The 27,820-nt window shown below is 43.2% G+C and overlaps 1 protein-coding gene across 6 annotated transcripts in view; it reads right to left on the reverse strand.

Moving 5' to 3' along the window:
* ccny (cyclin Y) overlaps positions 1–24,506 on the reverse strand; it is a 40,243-nt gene extending 15,737 nt beyond the window's left edge. For all 6 annotated transcript variants that reach the window (XM_030768827.1, XM_030768825.1, XM_030768826.1 and 3 more), the window contains exon 1: positions 23,973–24,506. In XM_030768827.1, coding sequence (XP_030624687.1) covers positions 23,973–24,126 — 154 coding nt within the window. In that variant the 5' untranslated portion in view covers positions 24,127–24,506. The remainder of the gene's footprint in view (positions 1–23,972) is intronic.
* Positions 24,507–27,820: the final 3,314 nt, after the last annotated feature.

The following is a 27,820-nucleotide window of genomic DNA, read 5'->3' on the forward strand; positions in this document are numbered from 1 at the left end:
GAGAGAGAGAGAGAGAGAGAGAGAGAGAGAGAGAGAGAGAGAGAGAAATGATCAGTTTTGAAGCTGTGGTTTGTGATACAGTGCGAGCACATCATCACATTGATTTCCATGAAAGCCATGTGGAAACTCTGGGCCTTTAGGGAAAACGGAGAATTGACTTGTTTGCTGTACACAATCTGGTTAGATAAAGCCTGGCATTAGGAAGATGACAGCTTTAAAAGAAAAAAAAAAAAAAAAGCACCACAAACTCAACAGCAGCTGATATTTTAAAGAACATAGTGAAATTACAAGGATCAAACACCAGGTGGCACATCTGTGGATTCATCAGATTTGGTTCAGTGTGTGAATGAATTTGACTGTGAGTAATGTGTTCACTGATGCTATATGCTGTGGTTAAAATTATGGAAAGCAATGTCTGTGCAGTCTGAACTGACCCTGCGTTCAGTATGCTTGTCTTTACAGAAGAAAGTCGACTGAAAAAGGAATATCATCGTGTAACAGTAACCTTTAAAGCAGCACACTGATTTGCCAGGTGATAAACTGAATTATCACACAGTATACTCAAGCCCACACTTCCCCCAAGTGTGAAACTAAATCTCACTGGTTTCCTTCGCACCGCATCCTGTCCTGGAGTCCCGCCTTTCCCTTCCCCGACGTACTCCCTCTCATACACACACACACACACACACACACACACACACACACACACACACACCCAACCAAACCAAGTCTGCCCTGGTCAGCAGCAACACACACACCGATGATTTCATTTGGGAAGGAAAGAGACTTGGGTACACCCAGGCCAGTGGCCAAAGTACTTCAGGGAGGAAAAAGACAGAGAGAGAGAGAGAGCGAGAGAGAGAAGAAGGGAAGGATGGAGGAGAGAAAAAGTTCATAGGGAGCGAAAGGTGACTACTCCACTGCTTCAGCGTACACCTGTAACGAACGTATATTTGAATACAGAGAACCAAAGAGGCATGTCTCTTGTTTAGGGCTAAACAAAGTGTGAGGGGGGGGGGGGGGGGGGGGTTTGGTTTGTTAAGCTAATGATAAAAGACACTGAACACAGGCGACACAAAAGAAACGGGTTTGTAATGCCAGTGTTGGTGGTCACGTGACCAGGCCTTCTCTATTGTGTTTGGGTTCTTTTGAAGTGTGTGTGTCTTTTGTATAGGAGAGCCACTTCACATTGAAAGGAGCCACAGCCTTGGCAGTGTGTCATATCAAGAAGCTCTCCAAGAAAGGGAGGAAGAGCATGAATAAACCGCCGAGTTTGTGCCATATGTGGGAATATCAGGCGGAAGTAAACCCAATGGTTTTGTTGTCCGGCTAAATATCCGTGATGCTCGCCCGTGATGCTCTCTCCCTCTCAAAATTAATTTGCTAAATACGTAGCGATAATGGTGCCATTTTACAAAAGGGGTTACAGAATCTTTGTATTGATGTAGACATGTGGGCGCGCGCTTACACACACACACACACACACACACACACACACACACACACACACACACACAGCTCCCACTGCCTCCACTTCCACTTCCTCCCATTCAGGAAGCAGCGGGGAGAGACGCCTGGGACTCATTACACACACACACACACACACACACACACGAGAGTGAAAGAGAATAGGCACTGTTTCTGTGTGACATACAGCTGAGTTTTTTGGCACGACTATCAATCTGCTGTCTCACTAACACAATGTTAAGTACTTTTCCATTCTCCACAGAGCTACTGACTGGTCCGTGTTTTAAGTACAAGTCCTGTAGGTTTGGGGAGAGAAAAACCTTAAATTTCAATAAGAATCAGAATCAGATTCATTGGCCAAGTATGTTAACACACACAAGGAATTTGGTTCCGGCCGTTGGTGTCTCTCAAGCAGTACAGACAAAGTACATATTATTTACAGACAATACACAATATATGAGCAATACACAGCTTACATTCCCACTCTTGAGTTCTTCAAGATCTCTGACAGCGCAGACACCAAACGTGCATCAAAAAATTGAACAAACGACAAAAACAAATCAGGATTTTACATGAAACCACCTTTTACCCACTGTCCACTTGCGTCTGAGGGCCTGTAAGAATGCTAGGTCCGTGAGATTACTGGGACCTATTGATTACTGGGACCCTTTCAGTGAAGTGCTCTACTCTGATAAATCAATTGCTTTTTCCTATGTCGTTTCCTCATCTGAATCCTCCCTCTTACCTCGTTTACCCTTTGCCCTGCCAGAACTGCTCGTGTGCAGGCACGTCTCAATGGGCCGCCACTCTCTGGCTGCCCTAAGCACAATACGGAGTGGCACGGTGCCCGGCAGTCTGGCCTTGGCATGGGTGCCCATGGCCCTCTACCCCTTCTCCCCCTCGTCACTGTCGTACAGTCAGGATTACAGCACAATGGACAGGCATTCGATTAATATCCTACGGCAGGGACTGTCCAGGAATGGACCAGATGGCCAGCTGCTGGCCTCTGTGGTTGTGTGAATGTGTGTGAGAGGGAGTGAGAGAGAGTGGAGATAGTGTGTGAGTGTGAGTGTGTGTGTGTGTGTGTGGGGAGGGAGGGGGGAGGGAGAGAGAGAGAGAGAGAGAGAGAAATTGTGTGTGTGTGTTTGCAGTTAGTGATGCAAGTAATATGATGTTCAATATATTTGCTTGAATGCTTTGCCAACTAAAGCCATTTTTTCATGCGCAAGTTTCTTTTTTCTTTCTTTTTTTTCCCCCCGTTTGCCCTTTCAAATGATTTCCTACATCATCACCGGTCATATGTTCCAGTCTGGAGCTCTTCTAGTGAATCTTGAGCTTTCAGAATTAACTATGCTTATAAAGGCAGAATGCACTGCCTAAGGGACATGTGGCATATTTCATACATATTTCTGTTCAAAAATTTCTCAGAGGGTCAAAAAGTACAGGACTGGGGCGGGGAGTGCAGTGATTTGAAATATCTGTTCTTTACTAAGAATTTTCTCCCGTTTTGCCGGAGCTGTTCCATGTACACTTCAGCAAAGTGAGTCAACAGTTCTGCTGCTGTTCTGAGCTTCCAATCTCACACTCATTATCTCTGCTGTGGGTTCACTCGTGTCATTTCAGTGGGTTGATTTGAAGGGGGGAAAAAAGGATCAGTTTTCTCAAAAATGCTCTACTGACTCAGAACAGCAGAAACGGCGTTTTACGATAAAAGCGAGGGCTAAAAGGTTAAGATGAGTTCTCCGCGTCTCGTTCACCTCTCGACCAAGCATTCAGAAGACCGGTCGTCTCTGGCTGTTAAAGGCCGCAGGTGTAATGGCTATTGTGTGTATCCAGCAACGATCATTTTATAATGACTATGTCCCACATTTGGCTCCCATGCCTTAAACAGCTCTCACCGTTCGCTCAAAGCAACCGCGAGTCATCGAAACAAATGCACCTGCATGTGGTTAACTTAATACGTATTCGTTTGAGATGTGCTTCACAGCAAGAATGTGAAATGTTGCTATTTAAAAACAAAATGCACCCTAAAAAAATGTAGAATTAGAAATTTAGAATTGATAATTTAATTTAGATTAATAATTTAGGATTAGGAAAAGCTCATCCACAACCTGGGCCCATAGACACCAGACTTTAACCTCTCTCTCCCAAGAGAGAGAGATAGAGAGAAAATGAGTGACTCGGCAGCAGGAGTTCCTGCTCACTGATCCTATTCATTACAGCGCCTCAGCACAAAGCCTCAACAAGGCTAATCTCTGCTGATTGCTGCTGGCCACGAACTGCCTTCTCGGTTTGAGTCATCATCTGGGCAAGGCACTGCCAAGATGGGTGGCGCTCAAGCCGCAGGCTAACACGCACCTTGCATCAAAGAAACTGTCTGGGAAAAATCGCTGGAATGAAATTGTAAGTACTACGGCATCCTGCGAACGGAGGCGAGATGCCAAGAAGCACGGAATGCGATCGTCCACTGCACCTGAGTCCAACGTGCAGATCTGGAAACAGGAAGTCTCGAGAAGTCTCAGAAACTTTTCTCGTGGGTTCAGTTCTGAGGGTCTTCCTTTGCCGCAAATCACCTTTCCACCGAGCGTGGCGTGATTCTGTAGGACACGAAGCGCTGGGAACTGTCGTTAATGAAGCTGACCAGGGCGTTTATCGATCACGACGATCAATAAGAGACACTTGAAGAGATGACTCAGGCTGTCAGGTGCAGGCTGTCGTGGGTGGAGAGGTCTAGAGGAGGCTAAAGTAGGCTCTGCTTGCTTTGATGGATGAGATCAATGGCAGATAATGTAAATATACTCACTTATAAGAGAATCATATCAACAAACAGACAATGAAATTTAATAATAAAAAAAGAATGTGTATGTTTGCGTTTGAGGATAATTTCATCTTGCATTAACAACTGTTGGAGGTGCCCAGAAAGTCACACACACACACACACACACACACGACTCTTGTAACAGATAATTAGAAAACAACAGCACTGAGACACTGAGGATATCTCAGGCACACTGCCTGTTTGACAAGGATTAGTTGTTTCGTTAAAGATGTGCCACGTACCACTGGCAGCCCCGCAGCACGGCAACCTTGGAGTAACTAATATCTACTCACACTCAACACGAGCGTGACTGGTCATTTTAAGACACTTTGATGATGCATCTAAGTAATTGCTCCTTGCCCTTCAAGTCGTCCATTTTATCCTCAACGGGCAGCGAAAATTTCTCGTAGTTTAAAGACAATTAAATCTTGGTGCAAGCTATTGGAACGTATAAACTACATTCGAGGGAAAATGTGCACGAAGCATCTCACGCAGATCCGTAACCGACAGTTCATTAGGTGAACAAGTTTTCTGTTTTCTGCAATGCTGTGAGGGGTGGTGACGAGAGACATGGTCATTACTCTGCTCTAAAACGAATGAGAGGTACTGTTTTCCCCGTGGTGTCGCTCGACGGAGAAAAAACATTTTGCGCACACTCGGTAACAGGGACCAATAAAGCAACACCATAATGACAGGTGGATGCCTCGCATCTCTCGCTCGATCGATATACTGCTGAATATAAAGCGAGTTATGAACACAAGGGAGCGGGGCATATGATTACTGCTCTTTAATCTCTCCACTTTTCTGCTGTTATGTGCTTCCTTGCGGGCTAGGGGGTTTGATAACTTGAGGGAGATGGCTCTCCCCCGCAGAGAGGCGGTCTCCCTCAACTATATTAAAGGAACTGCAGTCTCATGGTGGAGACATGTCTGACAACGACTACACGACACATTTCATATCAATGTGCCATAAGACTGTATCATTATTCAAAGAATAACACCTGTTTTACAAAATCCAGTCTGTCTGACTGAAATAAAGATGGTCTGAGATTGTTGCTATTTTTGCATTCTTACCCACAGACTTTAAATTGTGCTAAACGTGATTTTGAGAACTGTCGCGTATTATAGTGAAAATAATTGACACCCTCCTTCCCCCTCACACACACACACACACACACACACACACACACACGCAAACGCCTCCGCCTGATTAACGCATGCTGCAGCCTTACAATACCAGCCTAACAACATCTTATATAAGTCACGATCCCTAAAACTTCACTGGTGTTATGTAATACAGTCTGGAAAAAAGAGATAGTCGAAATTTTCCTCGCATCTGTTTCAGACTCTCACAGTCCCTGAATCTGAAAGATTAACAACCACAAAAATCTTCCAATTCTCACCACATGTGGTATCCACAAACACACTGGACACCGCACTGGCATCAGACCCTACAGAGGCCTGAGTGATTTCGGCCAATGGGTGTGTCTACCTCAGCAGGCCAGCTTTACCAGGAAGGGGTCTGGTTACCAAGCGACAGGGGTCAGGGAGGGGCGACTCACACCCACAGCTAAAGGTCAGTTCTCAGCAGGACTATGTACACAATAGACTCAGATAAGTAGCCAAGCTAGAAACAAGCTAAATTTGGTCAGGTTACATTTGAAATCATCATGCCAGTAAAAAGTGGATGAAGGTTTGGTCTAACTGAGAGAATACTTGCATCGCTTCTCTTATCATGTAGTCCTGAGGAGTTATATATAGTCATAATCTTTTGATGCAATTTTAAAAACATTGTTTTTTCTAAAAGCACCAAATAAGAAAGAAATAAAAAGTTAGTATATCGGAGAAGATGGAGAAAGGACAATTGCTGATGTACCACAGACAAGTATAGCGACCAAATTAAGCTCGAATGTAAAATCCCATTACTACATACCTATGACAGCAATTACGATAATGAAGCAAACGTCAATCGTGATAATGATGTCATTAATTCTTTTTTTAGGGGTTACAGGGAGTCGTCCGTTGGTGCAAACGAGCCGTCTGTTAAAGCCGCCACACTTGAGTCACGCTTCCTAAGAGCAGAGCCAGATGGGCTTCCTGCGAAGAGAAGGTATCACGCTCTCGTCTTGGATGGACGCCCGAAGACACAGCCGCTCGTCCGCGGCCGAGACCCCCGTCAGACGCGCTGTGTAGAACGTGTTTCGGGTGTGGCGACAGCTGATATGCTTGTATGCGAACCCACAGATTTAAGCAGAGCATAAGCGTGCGATGCTGATACGTACTAAAAGATAAGGATCGTCAAGTTGTAAGTATGCAAACATTATCTGAAAGTTGCTAGTCTCTGAAATGCAGTTTAAAGTGTTATAAGCTATTAGGATTACATTGGAGAGTTAACAAGTTGAAATCATTTGTGACTTAATACCTTAGCAGTCTCACCTTCCCCCCACACACGCATACTATCTGGAGTAAAACAAACAGAGCAATCTCAGGGGTAGGTACGGCTTTGTTTTCACAGCTTTCCTGTGTAGCAGACACCACCCAACCCTATCTCCTTTTTTTTATTATAGAGGCAAATGATTCAAAGGCCTGCTTTGTGCCGAGTGTTGACAGTCTGAGGAGAGGAAGGCAAGCTCATTGTGTTTCAAATACCAGGCAGGCTGGCAGTGGGAGAGAGAGAGAGAGAAATTAAGGAGCGGGGGACTAACACTGAGGAGCAGATCACGCGCTCTGACAGAGACAGAGATGGGGAGAGAGAGAGAGAGAGAGAGAGAGAGAGAGAGAGAAAGCAGGAGGACACTACAGCGGCCCTCTGCTTTATGCATGTTCCTATGTTGTTTACATGCAAACGCTTCTCTTCCAAAAATAACACTATTTAAATGGCAGAGATTACAAAGTCAAGTACAGAGGGATGTGGTCCTGAGGGACGGAGACAACAGAGAATAGAGACAAAAACGCTGTGCCGCCTCGCTGCACAGACAAACGTGTGGTCCGCTAACTTTATTACTTAGCTTCAAATGATCTCCGCCAGACATCATGCTGAATTTGGTTTAATGCTTTTATATCAAAGTCCTTCTAATCCAAGTGGACTGAGAGTTGGAGCCTGTTGGTTGTGTGTTTGTGCAGCCTGCACAGTGAGAATGCTTTTTAGCCTTGTGAGTAATGAGTTACTCTGGCAGGATGGATGGCAGTAATTAGCCCGCGTTAAGACCCGACTTGGGCCTGTCACTAGCCCCCTTCCCCCCCTCCTCCTCCCACTCTGCCAGGCCCCCCGGCAACAGGCACCATGGTAACGGCTGATAGAGCACAGACCCGCCAGGCAACATTTCATCCCTGTAAACCCTCTCCGTTGCTCCTCTCTTCTCCCTTTCTCTCTCTCTCTCTCTCTCTCTTTCTGTGTTCTCTTATGCTTTTGATGCCCCTGCTAATGTTCACACTGGAGAGGCGACAAGTGGTGGTGACTAGCAACAGGCAACGAATCCCAAAAAAAAAGGGGGGGGGGGGGGGTGGGGACAGAAGATAAATAAAGTTTTTAAGACTGTATGAGCATTGAAAAGCTACAAAAATAAGGAAATGAGTCATTTATCAAATCTGGTGAGTACCATGTGATACTGAGTTCCACATTCAAAATATCTGAGGCAATCTTACATTCCTCACAAGAGCATGTATTGCTTTAAATCGCTCACTGCTGTGAAAGTGGAAATGGGAAGAACACAGAATTTCATGGAACATGGCCCTGATTTAAGTATAAGATAAAAAAAAAAGGCAAGCTTTGTACAGCTGAAGAAAAAACTTTTATGATCTGATTGGCCCACAGAGACTTTCGACTGCTGATAACAGCACAGCCAAGTAAACTTCCTAACACACAGCCTCAGCCCCAGAATCCCCATTCACACAGACTCACAGCTACTCCTGCACTTTCCAGCTGCCACTGAAATATGGCAAAATGTTATTAAATAGAGAAATAAAGACATTACCAGCCCCTCTCAAAAGGTTGCGTGCATTATGGGGTATGTGTGTGTGTGGCGCACCTGAATGAGGGTGGCGCAGAGAGGAGAGAAGGTGGAGTGGCACGGTCAGACTCTGAACATCAGAGAACCGGACTGTTGGTGGGGGGAGGAGGGGCCGCCCCCACTTTTCAACTGGTCCAGTTGAACCCCTCCTCCCCCCAAACCATTCCTGAACCACTTGCTTGTAGCTAGGCAACGGAGGCATGAAAAGGTTCTGCAGGCTGAGACACAGGCATCAAAGACAGACAGAGATAAGACTCTGAGGCCTCTAACACCACTGAAACTGAGCCACAGTGGACGATCGGAAAGTTCTCCTCAGATTCTAATGAACAGCTCTTCAAACTGATTATTACCACAATGCAATAAATTCTTCTACAATGTATTATGCTGCATTGTCAGTGTTAAATATTTCAGTAACCATCTCCCATTCTGAAAGAAAAAAACAACAACTTATTAATACTGTAATGATAACAGGGGTCAGGAAAGGGCAAAGAAAGAATTAGAGAGTGAGAGTGAGAGTGAGAGTGAGAGAGAGAGCGAGAGAGAGAAAGAGAGAGGGAGGGGGAGAGATCTGAGATCTGACCTGCAGAACTAAGGACAAGAATGGCAGCAAGCAATTTATGTCAGTCATTACAAGAAGTCACCCCTCACTGGTACCTAAAATAAAGTGGCCTCACGTTGGCACAGATACCAATTAGGTGATGCCATAGCTGGAGCCTACCCAGTGAGGATACCCACTTCGCAGGCAACAGTGTCCTGGGGGTCCCACTGGTGTTGACAGTTCACAGCTATCCAATTACTGCCCTACTCAAACTCTCCCCCCGCGCTGAGGACAACACCAAGAGAAAGTATGGACAGGAGAGGGGGAAAAAAAGAAAATCAGGGGCCAAGCCAAACCACCTGCTGGGTACGTTAGTGAGAAAGCCAGCGGCAGGACGGCCCAAACAGGGCCAAGGCGCTAAAAGGTCAACCCAACCCTGTCAAAACAGAGCAGCCACACAGGACCACAGAAAGCAAACGAGAAAGGCTTTGGACCAGCACGAACGTAGATAAGCGGTAGTTGGGAGTAATGCCGGTCAGAGGGTCGGGATCTCCGGTTCTTCGTGGTCTACTCTCATCCAGTCGGTTGGGCTCTTAAAAGGTGAGGGGATGAAAAATGGCCGTATGGTCCGCTCTTTCTAGACAACCTTTTGAAAATGTCATCCTCTTCACCGGAACGATTGACTCTGGCGCTTCTCCTGCAGAGGGTGGGACAGACCGGGTCAAAAACCTTTTCTTGTCTCGAACACGATATTTTCAACACATTCAGAGACAGAACTGAATTACTGCTGATTTTCACCGACATCAAAGGAGTCTGAGATTTCCAAACTGCCTCTGGTCAACGAGCTACATAGAACAGAAGCCTCTCAAAATATGCCAAGGTGACAATTACCACTGCAATAAAAACCACACGGACCAGTTATGAGAGCTCCCAACCACATAACTTTAATTACGAGCTGTGTTTTATAGTTTTATTTAAAGCTGTGACTATATTTAAGTTAAGTAAGTCCTGGGCGGGTTAGTGTTGTCCTAAGCTGTCTGTTGTTGGATGTCTGTTTAGCCTGCTTATTCAGCGGCTGCTATAGCAATCCTCCAGGCCAGGATGAGGAGGGGTGTTAAATCTGCATGCCAGCCCAGGGCCATGGAGAGGGGGTGGGGGTGGGGAAGGGGGGTCATGCTGTGAGGAGGAACGGAGGCCAACAGAGAGGCCATATGCAGCAAGCTTCACACTGTCTGTGTGACATTTAAACACCACAGCTCTGACAACTCAGCACTGTACGCAAACACACAATGAAGACCCTGTAAACACACACCGCATGAGCACATACACACATACATATTTATATCTGTCAAGCGCATGAATATAATGTACTCATGCATTGACAGTAGGGGTCGAACGATTATCGGCCTGGCCAATCATCGATTTCGATATTCAGCATTTTTACGATTGTGGGATTTGTTTTTTTTTTTTGTTTTTTTTTTTTATCCGATTGCCGATAAAATAAATGAATTTAAAAATATGCTACTTTAGCTCTGAGGTAGCCGCCTCTCTCTGTCTGTAGTCACCTCTCTGTGGTCAGCAACATCCCGCCAACAGCACTATCTTATTGGTTATACGTCATGAGTACCCTATCAACACTGACGGCTGCCGTGCCACAGACAGGCACAGAGGAATGCATTTGCAGACCCGGGGCACTTCCGGCGTGCGAGCAGAGCTGTGTTTCGAAGGCAAGGCCGCAGATATTGCCGAAGCTGCAATAAACATCACAATCCTCTAAGCTGAAGCTGCAAAAACACCACAATCTTCTGCCCAGTTTCCCAGTTACACCGAATAATGCACTTTGTTGCAGTGATATAGTTAACTATAACGACATATTAGAGTTTATTTATGTAGTGATAGCTATATCTTTGAGTAACGTTGGTGCCAGTGCAACTGGAGCTTACTTTAACTACCATATTGCGAACGTAACATTACTGGCCCGTATGAGCTGGTGTTTTTACATGTCAGGTAGCCAATGGTCATAATAACATATGCTAATGTTGAGTCTTGTACAGCTAACTTGAATGCGATAGCGAACATCAACAAGTTCATTTGTTGATCCGACTTTATAAAACTTTGATGAGCTATTTTGTTTGTTTGTTTGTTTATTTATCAAAAGTTTCAGTCAACTTTATAATAAATGCTGCTGGGAGGTCCCTGCTCTTTTTGTTTTAAGACAATGCTGAAAAGTTCCCTTTTAATTAAACATATGTTTAAAGGCACTTCAACAAAGTTTTGTGTCGGACTTTGTGTTATTCTAAATTTTGACATCAAGATTTTCATTTCTACTGCAAATGTATAGCGGTTCCAAATGTTGGTTAATCGGTCTCCTTGATTGCTAAGAATCGGTATTGGTATTGGCCCTGAAAAAACCATATCAGTCAACCCCTAATTGATGGTAAGGGAATGCAAACGTCGACAACACACTTAGTCCCATGACTACATGCTTAAATGGTGGATTATCATGCACAATGCACTGACACACACATACACACAATTTCTCCAACTGTTCTCCTTGAAAATCTTCACAAACTAATCAGATACAGTTACAAACTACCATCTGTAGGTGCTCAACCACCGAAAGTTTAAATCGGACTTCGTCTCACGTAGTCTGTGCTGGTTCTGTCATTTTTAAACGGGGTTCAGCAGCTTGTGTCTGATCTGGTCCGGTCTAATCCGCTCTGTTCCGTTTTCTGCTAGACAACGGTGACACACAGTCTCATCTGTCAGGAGCTCCTTCTCTCCGACACCCTCCCTCAGTTTTCGTGTGGAATGCGACTGCTGTCAGAGGTTCAGGTAATTACCCTTGCGCCTGTGAGTGCTCTCCGCTGCCTAACCGTTCCTCTAATGACTGTTTGGTAGACTGCTCCAAGTCACTCCTCATTACTCCAGGCCTCCTTGACCTCTGTGTGGAGAATCCTCCCGGCTTTCGGTGAATTTTACAGCTTCGTTTCCCTGGCTCTGCCTCCAGTGAAAAACACCACGTGAAATACTTTATTTTATTTTTTGAAATTAAAAAGAACCTTTTGAAATGAAAACCCTAAACACGGACTGAATCTCACGCATATCTGGTGCAATTTTTAGTGTCTACTCTTACAGGACAGTTAATAATCACAGATGAAAATTTTTGGCTTTCTGCCTTCCCTAGCGCATGTCACTTGTCTGGTTATTAGATCTGTCACTGCAACATAAACGCTTCCAGCTACATCTGGTGAATAAACGCTTTCCTCAGTGTTACAACTTTTGTGCGAGTCAGAAGCGCCAAAGAATCTTTATCTCAAAAATCTTATCTCAAGAATCTCAGCGAGCATGTTTCGCTTGCAATTCATTTGGCACAGATGAAGGATTTTACAGCAGAAAGGTGGAGCTCTTTAGCTCTGTTACATTCATGCAGGGAAGCAAAATTAACTATTGGCCTGATGTTAGGAGTCTTCATCTGGTGCCTGTACGTAAGGGTAATGCTAATATATGGAACCAGCCTAACAATGACAGCTACAGGGAGGCAAGGATCTTCGCCCGTCACCCAACCTAACATTTTAAGATGCTTTTTGGACTTCCTAGTACTGGTTTGGGATATGGCTCAGATAATTGTAAAGAGGTGCAGGTGCCCAAGGCTGGTTATTCGGTCACAGGGGGACACCCGCATACCCATAGTAGGGGAGCCACCCACCTTAGTAGGGGAGCCACCTACTGTCATGAGAAAAGCTCCACAGAGGAGTAATGTGGTCATAACTCCTCCTTGAAGAGATTGTTACTCTCCTCTCTGAGGAATGCACCCCACCCCCCACCCCCACTCCACTCAGTCTACTCTACGAGATGTTTATTTTGGTTGTCATGTTTATAACTGATAGCTAATGGTTTCCAGTCATATCATTACGCCAAATGGAATGTATTAAGTTGTTAGACCGAAGCTAATGAATGAATGCGATGAATAGGAGGATAATATGACTATATTGCGCAATTCAGACTCTAGTGTAAGATTGCTTTGGTGAAGAGAAATTTGGAGCACGTCCAGAAATCTGAAGTGGAGCAAAGGGCATAATGAGAGGAACGCAGGTTCTCATCTGAGACTGACACAGGTTACGGTATGTAGCTCTGGCACCCAACACAGAGGACACCTCAATGTGGAGATGCTCACTGAGCAATATAGAATGGCATGTGGGAGGTTGTTAAGGGGGAGAGAGAGTGAGAGAGAGATGGGGAAAAGAAAGGGGGAAGGGTAGAAACGAAGAGAGAGAATGAAAAGAATGAACATCTGAGTAGGAGAACTAGAGAGGAAAAAGACATACAGCCAAAAAAAAAAAAAGTCTAATAAGGGAATGAGACGTGCAGAAATAAGGAGGTGGAGTAATGCAGGAGAGCGAGAGAGAGAGAGAGAGGGTGATGGCTGTTGTCTGTCAGGTCTATCAGCAGTATAATAGGCAGTATACTGGGGCGGGTTGTGATGTTTTTAGTGCGTCTCCAGGCTTGGCTTTGACTCCCGCACCCACAGAACAATGGCCTGTGCACAGCAGCTCCCTCAGCTTTTAATGATGCTGACTGTTCACTGCCTGTTTTCATCCTCTCAGCTCACACAATGCTCTCTCATACTCATTGACAGACACACACACACACACACACACACGCACTCATGCAAAACACTTTTATAACCACTCAAAAATAAACACAACACTACCTTATAAGCCTCCAACCAACACAGACGCGCACACACACGCATGCACGCGCACACACATGAGCACACACGCGCACGCACACGCACGCTTCCTCATACACACAACCATGTAAAACACTTTTAAACCCACTCAAAAACAAACTCAACACTGCTTTCTGACCCAATACACATAAACACACACACACAAACACACACACACACCCACCCACCCACCCCCCCCCCCCCCACACACACACACACACACACACACACACACACACACACACACACACACACACACAAGATTTTTATCAAAGAGCCACACATATGCAATGAGCCACAGAGAGAAGTATACGCATGGTTTCTCTGGTCACTCTCACAGCTTTAATGGCCGTGTGCCTTTGAAGTGCTACAGAGCTGATAGATCCAAACTGTCATCTTCCCACACGTCACCATTAACCGCCATCACCTCCTGACAGTATCTTACGCTCCGCTTCTACATACAAACACGTCCCAGGTTAAGAACACACTCTTAATAACGTCCCCATTTAAACATGAACCAAACTGAACGCTGAATCACTCGTGATTCATATTTTTCCACATATTAACTGCCTTTTGTTCGACAGAGTGAATCAGGGACAGCTCCAGGAGAAGAGAGAAGATGAAAGGACAAGGTGGGAGGCGGTTCCACGAGATGGATGAGCCCGGTTTTGCCCAGGTTATGTGTCTGGATTGGCTCTGAAAGCTTTGTACGCTGCTGTGGAAAGGACTGACGATTTTGGCTATGGTCACATCGGTGAGAGAAACTTTCAGCGTTTAACTCAGTTTAAGACCATATTAAAACCCGTCAGACACTTCAAATCCTTTATGGTTCATATATTTTTGTCTTCATGCTGTGTATTGAATATTTTACGGTATAAAAAGCTCTGGCAGATTAGCAGAAGATCTTCTCTCTCTCTCTGGAACCCACACAATACTAAATGTCCTTCATATGACCTTAGTTACCCTCTTCTGAACAAGAGCTCTCCAGTTTCACTGATCTTCTGAACAGAGAGAGTGTCTGGACCTGTTTACAGAGCACACACATAAAATCTCAGATCCCCAGGGAGGAACCAACTATGTGCAGATGGGCAAGTGGGGGGATCCTTTTAAGTGCTGTGCAATGATGCCAAACTTCAAAAAGAGCCATACTTAAGTCTAACCTCATCTTTTACAGTTTTACGAGACACTTTCTCTCGCAGAATCCCTTGTAACTGTACAAACTCCAGTTAGGTCTCCTATTAGAGGCCTTGTCTTGACCTTCGTTTCATTTACCGACCCCATTAAATACTGGATGGAAAGCCATGTGTTTTCTAACACTGTTAAGTGTTAGCTTAGCGACGTAAATACTGTAGGAACATTTAAATTGTGACAGATGTGAGCCTATGAGTGATGCCCTGAGAGAGCAGCAGATGGTTTCCATTGCAAAACCCCACACAGCTCTGGAAGGGGATTTCTCAAACATGGTCAAATGGTCACAATGTCTTGATTCAGGACTTCCTACATGAGCGGGAAAAAAGAAAAAAAAAAAAAGAAAAAATCCCCCTCATCCAACTCTGAGGTCCCATATAAATAAATGTTCTGAAAAGGAGTAAATTTGCAGTGCTAATGCTGGAAGCAAAGCCCAGTTTTTCTGAACTTAATAAATGAATTCAGATGAATTAGCATCTCTGAATCAGCTAATAAGCTTTCAAAGTCATACACAAATGCACATAAACAACAGAGTATGTTTCATGTTAGATTACCTCATGCTTGCTAAATGCTTCTACATACCTTATGGTCTTAACTCAATATTGAAAGGTGTTGCTACTCTCTCTCTCTCTCTCTCTCTCTCTCTCTCTCTCTCCATAAGGCACATTTCACAGATAAAAGTCACACAAGGAGGATTAATCTATGATGCTAATGTCTCAGAACACCTCGCTCTTGTACTTCTGGTTCCGAGGGCTACACTTCAACATACTGATAAAATGGAGTTATGCCATACCAACTCAGGCTCCCTTTGTCTCGCACTCTGAAAACCCCCAAAATAACATAAAAACTGACAGTGTTGGCGTCCCACTCAACATTAGTCATGCAAAAATTAATAAATAAAACAAGTTGGAAAAACCATAACTTCCCCCTTCTGAAACTGCCAAAACTTCTCATTACTTTAATGGAACAAAAAAGCATTCATCTCAACAATTCTGAGGGGACAGGGATCATTGGGCGTCATTCACCAATATCTTCCTAAGTGTTTTCTTAAATTTGCTCTTGAGAAAGGTCCTAAGAGAAAGTCTATGTCAGATTCATGACGTGCTCTTAAACCGCAGAATTGTTCACATCTTCGTTCTTATAACGATGTATCCCATTGTCGTCGTAAATTGAAAGCGCGTGCCAGTTGTTCCTAATTAGCATAGGTAAACGCCCCGCCAACCCCCAAAAAAGGGCATGAGACTGCAGGGCCGTGCACGCACAGAAATCTATGGAAGCCCGTTTTGGCCACATTAAAAGAAAAAAGTTGGCTTAATTGCGAATTTATTTTGCGGAATTCAGACTTTATCTCTCACAGTTCCGGCTCTATTTCTCGGAATTCCGACTTTACTTCTCGCAATTCTGACTTTTTTTTTCTCGGTTTTCCCATTTTTCCCCGCCATTCAGACTTTATTTTTCGTAATTGTGAGTTCTTTTCTAACAACCAACAAGTACCTTGAGCCATCACTTCTGCTCCCGCTGTAACGCGCGTACAGTAGCAGACAGGAGCGAAGGCTACGATGGCCGTGTCTGCTCTGTCCAGGTATTTTAATATTTATCTATATGTGAAGATAAAACTGACTGATTCTCACACACCTGCCTTACAACCTGTCTAGTTTCAGATGGGATAACCCATAAGTAGTGTATGTAAAACTACTGCTCACTTATCACAGTCTCCATCAACTGTTATATTCTCATATTGCTCTTTTTGTTTATCGTACAAAAGTATGACTAAATATGCACTACATTCTGGAGTGTTACATGAAGTGTTAGAGTAGTGTTTATTTATTTTAAAAGACCATAATGCTTTGTAAAAGAATGAAAATAATTATTTAAAAAAATATATAAATGATAAAAAAAATATTGTAATTTAAATCCTACAATACTGTACAACTGTAGAATTGAAGAAAACGCAATAGACAATTACTTTGCACAAACATGTCAGCGCTCACATGTGCGCAAGTTTGCTCTTGAGTGTGCATAGATTCTGTTCTTACGTTTCTGTTCTTCTTTAAGAACAAATCCCAAATAAGAAAACATTAGTGAATGTCAGAAAAATGCACAAGTGGGTTTTAAGAATAAAATTTCTTCTTAAGAACGGTTGGTGAATGAGGCCCATTGCCTTTAGCGTTCAAATAACCAAATGAGATGTCTTTCATGCAACTCCGCAGACTAATTCCTCGACTTCTCTGCTGTTGTTCAAGAGTCAGATGTGCTCTTCCTGTTGGAAGGACAATGTAAGCAGCTGAGCATCTTCTCCATGACCGGAACCTTCTGGAGCCGTTAGTGTAAAGTGGTCTGGCCCAAAGTGAAAGGAATCAACAGACACATATCAGATGTTGAGTCACACATTACCCAGACCGTCCACTCAGGTCTGTAGAGGAGATCGGAGAGCTGATTGCATTAGAGGAGATGGGAGAGGTGATTGTATTAGATGTCTCAAGGAAAAAGCATATATAATCATATATATCAGAGCAGAGAAAAGAGGATATCTTATGAGGAGGTCAGGGAAAGAGGACGTATTTAGATTGTTTATTATTGATTTCTGTGGCCACCGTCCACACTGTATATAGAACTGGTCAGAAATCATAGCAAAGGAACAAATAAGTTTATGTATCAGAGCAAAACTGAATGAGAGAGAATGAGAGCGAGAGAGAATGAGAAAGAGAGAGAGAGAGAGAGAGAGAGAGAGCGCATGTGCGTGCATTTGGTTTTTACAAAAGAACTACAAGTAGAGGGGGAGACAACTTCAAAGTGTTAGGACATAAAATTATAGACAAGACAGAAAGCAAAACAGCAAGGCAAGGTCGACGGGGAATTCTCCAGCTTCTGAAAAGGACTACAGATGAAGTCGGCATTAACAGAGGAACCACTACCAGAAATACTTAAGTCTTAATAAGACCAACTCCCTCTAAGGCCCAGCCAAGCATACTTCTCCCTTGCTATTAGCATACACACTCATTTTGAGGCAAGACACAATTTTATTATGAAACATAAATATTCACAAAGAAGTCTGCGAAGCAGAGTTTCTATATGTTATTTCCAAAAGAAAACGTCAAACATCATGAAGAGAGTTAACGGCAATTTAGTCAAACTGGAAAACTAGAAAATGTAGCCATACACATACACATTAATTAACCTAACTAATGGATACATTCAGTGTTACACTCTTGGATGTCAGTCTGTCAACATGAGAAGAACCTGGAAATCTTCTCTGAATCAGGATCGCAGACTAAGCTAATCTGAACTCATTGACCCAGGTTTTTCTGTCTGAGGCCACGTGGCTCAGCTTGGTGGTGTGCTCACACTGACACATCCCTCACGTCTGGTTCAAACAGACTTACTTTTACATAACCCTCTGTGCAAGTTGGCTGATTTTAATAGCTTCACACATTTTTCCAACAGACACTATAATTTATAAAGCTGCAAATTAAGAGACCTGATTACACAAACTGCATGAAGCTAGCCAGTTAATGCTGTGCTTAATTAGGCAAAGAGAACTAACTTGTTGACAGGTCCCAAATGTTAGTGAAGAAAATCCAAAGGCATGTAATATAACCTTCTGAGCATGCTCAGTTTAAGAGAATAAGGAACAGTCAATTCACTGTTAGGCACCATAAACACTATTTACATACAGAACAGAACAGGGGATGTGTGCTCATGGGAATCAGGTGGCTGGTTATGCACAGGATGTAGAGACGTCAGGACAGGAAGACGCGAGTGACGATACTGAATATAACGTGTGGCCTTTTCTAAAAGATTTGTGTGGGTGAATGAGACATGACTCCATATGATGTTTCAGTGAGGCAACTATCATGTGGTGATTATTATCTCCACTCAGTGACCCTGTTTTCACACGTTAGAGTAACTGTTTCAAGCAGAGAGGCACAAATGATCATACGATCATCTTTCTCAGTCGTGTAGTATCACGACACATCTCTCCAAACTCAAACTCAGAAAGACGTTTGAATTGCATTAAAACGTTATGACCAACTTGCCTGCAACAAGCAAACTGCTGATGCATCCACCAAAATACGTAAATGCACATATTTCTCACAGAATTATTTTTCACAGATATATTAAAAACGATACATATCAATAATTGCTGATCTAGCACAAAAGTGTCAGCTAATATTCATATCCATTCATAGAAAGGAGCAGGTCCACATTGCCAAGGTTGTACTGGAGAAATGCAGTCAACATTTTGACAAACTGCCAGTAGATTCGTCCAGGTTTGTGTCTTAGACTCAGCTGTGGTAAGTGTGGTATAATTACAGCACACTCCAGTGAGTACACACAGTCTTTGCCTGAAATCTAATACCCTGAGAGTCTGCATTTGGGCCTAATTTTTCCAAAAGCATAAGGATAGTGTCTCTCCCCAGAGAGACTTCTGTTTGTACCATTCCTCTACAGTGAATGTGTTCTCAGCTAGACACTGTCCACAGGTGTGGATGATGGAGTGGGCCCAACGGACACTGATGTTTGGGGTCTCCCTTTTAAGGCATCAGGGTCCGGAGATGATCTTGGATCCACTCTACTCGAAGTACATCAAACCAAGGTTCTAGAGAATTCCTAAAATATATCTGTGGGTGTTATGAAGAGATTCAGTCTCATTTAGCCAATTCCTGGAAAACAGAGTGCCACACACAAAGCAAGCTATGCGGATGTTTCTTTGTTTCTGTAATCGCTTCCAGAAAAGACCCTTGAGGTAGCGCTAATAGTTTACTCTTTCTCTGTGGCTGTGTGTTGTCCATGTGGGGAGAGAGTGGAGCAGTCTGGACAAGCTTTTCATTTGGTTAAGTTTTACACCGATCAGCTCTAGTGTGCATGCCCTCTACAAGGTCTCACGATAAACACCGCTCTGTTATTCGCTTCAATTCAAAGCTCATTTTGTCTCTTTCTAAATCATTTACCATCCAATATGAAGCATAAGCCTAGTACTACATTCTAACAGGTCCATTACGTCATGCCTCACTGCTGTAGTGTACAGTTTACTTATTCCCACCCACTGTACGTGTTGCCAACTTGCCCTTCCAATCCAACCTTCTGTTAATGACAAAGCACTCTTAAATCTCCAGTGCTGTTCATGCTCAGACACTGTAACACACTTCACTGTGTCTTCACATCAAGGCTTGGGGTGAGGATTTCCACAGCACTGAGGCTGGAGCAGGAACAGCCTCACACTCGTTCAAAACAGTCCACGCCTTGGCAGTTTGTGGTCTGAAGGTACCGTCAGTCCTCTTCCTCTCCTTCTCCCTCATATGAGGATGAGACGATGCGCTCTCCCTCTCTCTCTCTCTCTCTCTCTCTCTCTCTTTTCTCTGTCTGTCTTTTCCATCGTAAGTGTACCAGTCAAGCCCAGTCATGGGTGTCAGTTTGTCCTATGGTCCCTAGCTGTAGTTTTTCAGGTCAGCTCTGAGAGTAAATGTGGAGCAGGCTGGGTGTGGGGGGTGCTAGGAAGGCAGTGACAGGGGCTTGACTGAAGGATAAATAGAAGTCGATGGGGAGAGGAGTTAGGATTGGGATGTGGTAGTTTAAATGGATGAGTGCTGGTTGGGACCAGTCTGGTTGGGACCAGTCTGCAGGTGAGGCTAACCCCACTCTTCTTACACAAAAGGGGTTCTCACCACTGACTGCCTCTCACGTGTACAGCGTGATGAGCAATTGGGGTCACACACAGTTATGAACACTGCCCATGGCACAATTCTGCCCTCTCTCTCTCTGTCCCACACACACACAGACACACACACACCAGTCAGCATCGCACTGGAGTCATGCTGGAAGCCAATTTAGAGGAAAACAGACTGAGTTACAAAGAGGGACGTTGGATTAGGGACGTATTGCTTTCTTCATTCGTGTAAACTCTCAGGGAAAAGTCATTCTGGCCAATGCCACTGAAAAGAACTCTTTTACAAAGCCAAGTTGTTGGGTGTCACCTTTCAAAACAAATAAAGTGAAAAGGATAATCCAAGGCCAGGCAAATCTACATTCAAACACTAATCTAAAGAGAGTGGACAGAGTAAGGGTGGCTTTATCGGTTCAGCATGTACTATAGGATCCTTATCACCTTACAAACCGAATAGCCATTGGGCTGCCCTTGACCATTCATTAGTGCTTTGGGTGTGTCTGATCACCTTTCACAACTTACTTATGAATCCCACACCAAATTCTATGCTCTGAGAACACACTGTGTCCACTACGCAACTGAATCTTAAGACCAGCAATATGGGCAGGCTTGGATATTACCTAACAGAAAAAAAAAAAGTACTGGTATTGTGTAATCAGATTATGAATGAAATGTGGTCGTTTCAGGGCTTTTTACTGATGTTTGACTTGAAGCCTCTAGACATCCTGATCAGTCAAGGGGCGAGTAAACAGCTCTTATAGATGTCTGTGCATGGCAGAAGAAGACGATATAAATCAGTGAAACTAATTCATACAAATCTACCAAGAACAGTGTGAAGCAGAACACATTCATTTAACGAATTGCGTTAATGGACAAACACACAGCCTCCCCATCCTCCCTCTCTCTCTCTCTCTCTCTCTCTCTCTCTCTCTCTCTCTGTGTTCTTGGGCAGACGGAAGAGTGTGTTTGTGACTCTTTAACATCCCTCATGAATTGTGTCACAAGACTGAAGCAGGCTGTTCCCTGAGGGGTCCATGTGAGGACTGGGTTCTCTCTTCCACACTGGAGTCTGGGTGAGAGTCAGGAGAGAGAAATCAAGTCGATCTCCACTCAGAAAAAAACTCAGTATACCGCAGGAAAGAAAGATTTCTCATTCGACTGAACACAAGAACCAAAAATAGGATTCTTGTCAATTACTTACAATACAGTTTTTGTTGATACATAAAATGGGATGGTTGTTACTACACATAGCTTTTATTTTTTCTTAGTTCCACATAATAAAAGATCATTTTGAAAGAATAAAGTAAAATACCGTCATGTAAAACAGAAGAACAAGGGAGACGGAGCATTGGATTTGACGTTGATTAAAAGCGTGGGCTCTGGCACTGATGAAGATACTCCTTCATTACTGCAGAGCTTAGAAGCAGGAAACAGAGGCCTGACACAGGGCTTTTTCTCTGCCCATAAAGAATTCCACTGATTGTGATTCACAAGGGCCTGTCTGGCTTTTCAGTGCCACGTGTTCAATCTGAATGATTCACAGAGCCCAGAACTGGTCCCTGGCCCCTCAGAACCGCCTGGTACCAATCGGCTCTTCTGTGAAAGCTCATTGTGGTCCCACATCTTCCCAAACGCTCTGGACCTCCTCTGGAGAAGCCAACAGAGAAAGAGGCCAGAGCCAGATACAAGTATGCCAGTCAGAGGGGAGAAATATTTGCGCATACTGAAACGAGTACGCCTACATGACGAGCATACATCTGCATGCTTATGTGATTGGTGTGCATATTTAATGACTATTTGAACACAGACTGCCTCTTTGAGTAGACCTTCATGGCAAGCTCCATAGCAGAAGATCTCAAAGATGAGGCCAATGAAATGAATCCACCTGGATGACTAACGGACGCCGGCGTTCTGAAATTCCGTGGTACTATCTCTAATGGTATCAAATATGCCAGTATATCCTATACGTGGTAATATACTATCTAGTGAATTTCAAACATTAACCTTTAGACATTAAACATTTTAAACATTTTTTATGTCTGGTGACCACAGCAGAATTAACAATTAGTCCATCCATAACAGCTAAACTCAGGCTCCTGATCTGATGGCACACGAACTAAAACTGTGCCCACGGCCACATGACCTTCAGTTTCTGGTTTTAGAAACTAAATTGCATTAGGAGGAGGTGATTCTGAAACTGTGGCGCTCACACAAGTTCAACAAACACACCTCCTGATTAAGAATCATCACCTTATATTTGGAAGGCAGTCTATACAAGCAAAAAATAATACAGAGTTGACCACTTAGGAAAAATGCAACCTGTGACCATGGTCAGTGTGACGAGAGATGACGACACTATCTCTATTACTCTCGCTCACTCACTCATTCACTCACTCACTCACATACACACACACACACACACACACACAGTGCCTCCCACAACAGAGCTATTGATTGAGCTGGTCTCTGAATAAAACAACCCTAGCAAGAGAGCTGAATGAAAGCAGGGAGTCATCTCCTTAGGACTGTCCCATATAAATGAATGACACAGGAAAAGAGAGAGAGAGAGAGAGAGAGAGAGAGAGAGAGAGAGAGAGAGAGAGAGAGAATAACCCAGTCAAGACAATGAGAGAGAAAGTCACAGAAGCTGTCAGAGAAAGTGAACGCTGAGGGCATTGTGTTTTAACAGAGAGGTATAATCACAGGGCCATCCGACTTTTGCTGGATGTGCTTGGTCAAGAGAAAATGACTCTTGTGAATGCACGTGAATTTGCTGAAAACAAATTGCTTTCAAAACAGCAGTTAACTTGTCTTTTTTCCCCCCAAAGAGATTATGGGGCGTGTCCTCGCAAGTGGTCATTCTACACGTCTAGAAACAACGTCAGTTCACCACCCACTTTTGATGAACATTAATGCAAAAGGAACCATGCAACCCCCACAACAGTTCATCTTAACCTGGTTTTCCAACTACAAATAATAATCCCAAAGTTAATCAGTCATGTTCATTCACAGTTTATAATGAAGTGTGATTAATGATCATCAGATGGGATAACTGCTACTGTAAGTCAACCCATTTGTTTATTCTCTGCTGGAGGACATAATCTACAACAGAATTGTTTGACAAATACTATGTTTCACACAAATGGTCTCGTACCTCTACGATCACTAGAGCAACAATATTATTTTTAGTGCAGCAGTTCAGTACAGTGATTCGTGCCGAAACAGTGAGATGACGACTGGTACAAACACGTACCTATTTCCATACTACAAATGGAAGCATGAGGATTCACTTCCAACATGACTTTATCTGGGGGTTGACAAAGGTACAAAACAAGCTAAAAAATATCTGTCCTCAGTATCTAACTACCCTTTATGAGTACGTGCATTTCAGTGTCTATCCAACAACAGCCAATGCTCCCCATTAAGTGCTTGTTAAATATTCGACAGTGTGTGAGATTTATTAAAACGGACACTAGCGTTTGTATTTTAGCCTATTTCCGTCTTGGGTTTAGTGTTGTACTTGACGTATGTCTGTATACATGTATAATAACTTACCATCAATGTTCTCTCTGTCACTAATGTGTTGGAGGTTGCAACCTGTATCCTCTCGGCTGAGCTCGGGCTCGGGTCGGTACGGCTCCAACCTCGAGTGTGCATTTCTCCGGATCTTTGGGCTGGAAGACACGCAGCAGGAGGTCGTATTCCCCATCGTGTGATTTGTTGTGAGATATACGGAGGTAACAACACGGTAAAAAAGATGTCCCGTCTTCCTCTCACTATCGATGTAGCCCACCCGCCCGAGGGACGGGGCGTAGCGCAACGACTCGGGCAGCGAAGGGTGGGACTGCTAGGAATATCCGATCGTTAATACACCCTAGTCGGGTCCTGGCTTTAGGCGCTTGTAATATAAAGCCATTTAAAAGCACGCGTAAAATAAATCATGGTTTCAGTTTGGCTACACCCGCGCTTTCCAATCTTTCCGAACAGACGCAGCTATCTGCCGCTCGACCCAAGCAGTGGCAACTTGCTTGGCTACTCGTTGTCGTCATGAAAATAACGGAAGAGGATACAGTTTAACTGAGAATCATCGTTAGTCCTCAAAATTAGGAATAACGTCTACCGTTGTAATACTGAGAGCAACATTGTAACGTCGCGTAACAGCTGTCAGTGTATTGCGAAGCTTAGAGGCGGACAGTAGCCTACAGATTGAAAAGGTTCCGGTTCAAGTGGGTGGTAACGAATTAGTTCACAGGGATCGAATATAGCCCTGCCCTTTGATGAATGTGGCCACAAGAACATTCTTGATACACTTGGATAGCAATATTTCAAATTTGGGGATATTTATACATATGAAATTGAGTTTGAAATGAGATTGTTGGCAGATACTGAGCTACAACAGATGGCCTCTTCGTTTAAACCGCAAATGTCTCATTTCTTTGACACATAAACCACTCCTGATTTTGTATCACTTCATAAGGACAGTGTTTATTATCTTGTAGATTATCTTGCCACATTTCACTGAAGAGGGCAAACAGCCCTGTCATGTTGTATTTCGAATCCGTTTTCTATGTTATACCGAAAGAACCTACTTTTGAAATCAGTCATGCACACTCAAAATCAAAAGCCATTAATGTTGGTTATATCTAGTAATTTCTGCGGCATCGTTAGTGTCTCACGAAAAGTTTAAATATAAATATAACTCTGTAGTGTCTCCACTTCTAAAATTCAAGAATTTTCTCGAAGAGCGATTGATGATCCGGTCTATCCTGTTTGTTAATCTGTGACATCTAACCGGAAGGAAATGTACTGGCAGCAAAAGAGCCGTTTGACAATCTGATAATCTGGGATTAGTGATTATGATATGTACACAAAGACTAAATACCGATTGTGCATTGTATTTCAAGAAGTGGTCCGGTCCATAACCTTTTTTCTAGAATGCCTGCAGAAGGTAACGTGGCTCTAGCTGTACGTGGTTCAAAAAAGATAGAATGGTCTCATTCGCATCGATTTTACTTAAATTGTTATGTTGCAGCAGGGTTTGAGTGCCTGCTACTGGCGTTGACTGGTTACTACACTGTAGGAACGGAGTGGAAATAATCTACCTGAAACAGTGTCGACACTTCAGATTTCCTAATATGTTTCACACAATAGCAGCCGTTTGACAGGAAAAGTATTGTCCCTCACTATAAATGTCTAAAACAAAACTGTAACAGAAAATAAAGTAATATTATGGTATTAACCGCTAAATAGCTAAATGCAGATCATTAAGTATTTCTACCTTTCCACGAATAATTTATACAATTTATTGATTCATTAACTGCAGAACAAAACATGTTAAAATCTTTGTAAAGCCTCTTGAAACGACATGTGCGTGACCTTACCTGAACTCCTCAGCCAGGGTAGAGTAGGGTGATTAAATGCTGTGACTCACTCATTTAAGCAGTGCAGCCCTCTCAAAATCAGTGAAAATACAGGTATATGGAAGAGCAACGTACCTGACAATGATTTTGGAGATGTTTCCTGGCAGTTCGAGATGAAGGGGAATGTGGAATTTATGTGGTTCTTATGTGTGAGTCTCGTGTATTTTCGCGTGTCGATTTTTATTGCTTCCAGAAAGCTTCACTTTTAAGCAATTAATCTGAGTTTTGTCGGTACAAAACACACAATGGAAGCGTTGGATTATAGAATTTCGTGATGTCTCAAATGTCTACGGTAAAATCAGTTTACTAATGTTACATAGCATTTTAGAGACGTGACATTTCGTAATCGTATTTCCTGATTATAACAAACTGCTTTTACACAAACAGTGGAATACAAATCCTGGAGTGGTGGGTGAATCTAAGTGGGCAGGTGTTGAACATCAGCCGCGGCGCGGAGACTCTCCCAACTGCAGGAGGAGACATTGCATCGCGGACTCAGCGGGGTACGCAGTGATGCAAGCAATGCTACACGAACTCACCTGATTGATTAGTATAGATCTTGCGAAGCCTCTGAACACTATATTCAACTGTGTTTGATCACGGCTACAAAAAATACATGGTGTTCAAATGGAAGATTATCTATCTCGAACCTTTAGAATGTCTGATATGCTGAGTGATTTTATGTGTTTAGAGACACTGAGCTAACCATGCTCTCACCGCTAGAGGGAGACATCACGTCAAAGCGGATTGTTTAAATCAAGGCCTCTTCAGCACCTAACATCTGTTATCCCTAAAACGAAATATTTAGCAGACATGCAACCATTGGCACTAAATTTAAAACAAGAATGTTCCATATGTGGTTTGATATTTTAAAATTAACAGTTCTCCTGTAAAAGCAAACACCACATTGCCTTTTGATATAAATACATCTGTCTGAGGCAAAAAAAAAAAAAATGTTTTTACATAAAAACAATCAACAGATTTACCTCATCAAAATAACAGTGCCCTGAATTAATGTTATTTTCACATTATACACGTGAACTAATGATTAAATAGTAAGAAGCAGATGATGCATAATGCTGCTTTTAACGTTCACATTTTAACCAGGGTTCATACTCTTACAGGAATCTACAATAACTTTCCTCCTATGCGCCCTACAGTGGAATTTCCTTTTGGTGTGACGTCAAATGCCCTGTACATATTATGAAAACTAATGAACAGTTTAGGAAGAGGTAGAAAACCACATTCATCTTATTTTCTGAAACATATAATAATTTTAGACATATTGTACACTCCTGTCTAAGTTCATTTCATTTATCATTTATTTGTATGCCTGGCACTCACTTGTTTGAGCTTATAGCATTCAGAGAAACAAATATTTCTTGTAGCTTTCCAAATTCCAAGGTAATAGTTACTTCGTAATGTAGCTATACCTATCAGTTTTTCTAGAATTTCTGAGCCTCCACCGTATTTTAAATCAACAATTTCTCTTCATTTAAACAGTACAACAGTAAGAATGTGCTATAAGAGACAGAACAGGAAGAACCTCATAGGGTTCCTCTCTGTTCACAGGATGTCCTCACTCACTGCTGAACTAACGCTTCCTCTGCAGTTGAATCCATCACCTTCCATGTGTGTTCAGTGCAGAGTTGGCTCTAGTGAAACATGCCTCATACTAATGGACAGCATTTCAGTGACATTTGTTTCTGCTGATCATTCTTATTTGCAGTAGTGCCTGCCCACACTGTTAAGGGCAGAGTATTGTGTTGATTACATAGTAATGGATTGTGGGGAGAAAAAAGAAAGAGTTGGCTGCCTTAGTGACAGCGCAGCCTTGAGAACATCACAAAGAACTGATGGAACAGCACATTCCATGTGGGCTTAAGAACACGCCAAGGCTGAGAAAGAGTCAAACCATCAAATCTTAACTAAACCTAGCCTTTAAAAAATACCCTGAGTATTTACATATCGCAAAGGTCAGCT

This window comes from Chanos chanos, chromosome 3 (genome assembly GCF_902362185.1).
Source record: "Chanos chanos chromosome 3, fChaCha1.1, whole genome shotgun sequence".
Taxonomy (NCBI): domain Eukaryota; kingdom Metazoa; phylum Chordata; class Actinopteri; order Gonorynchiformes; family Chanidae; genus Chanos; species Chanos chanos.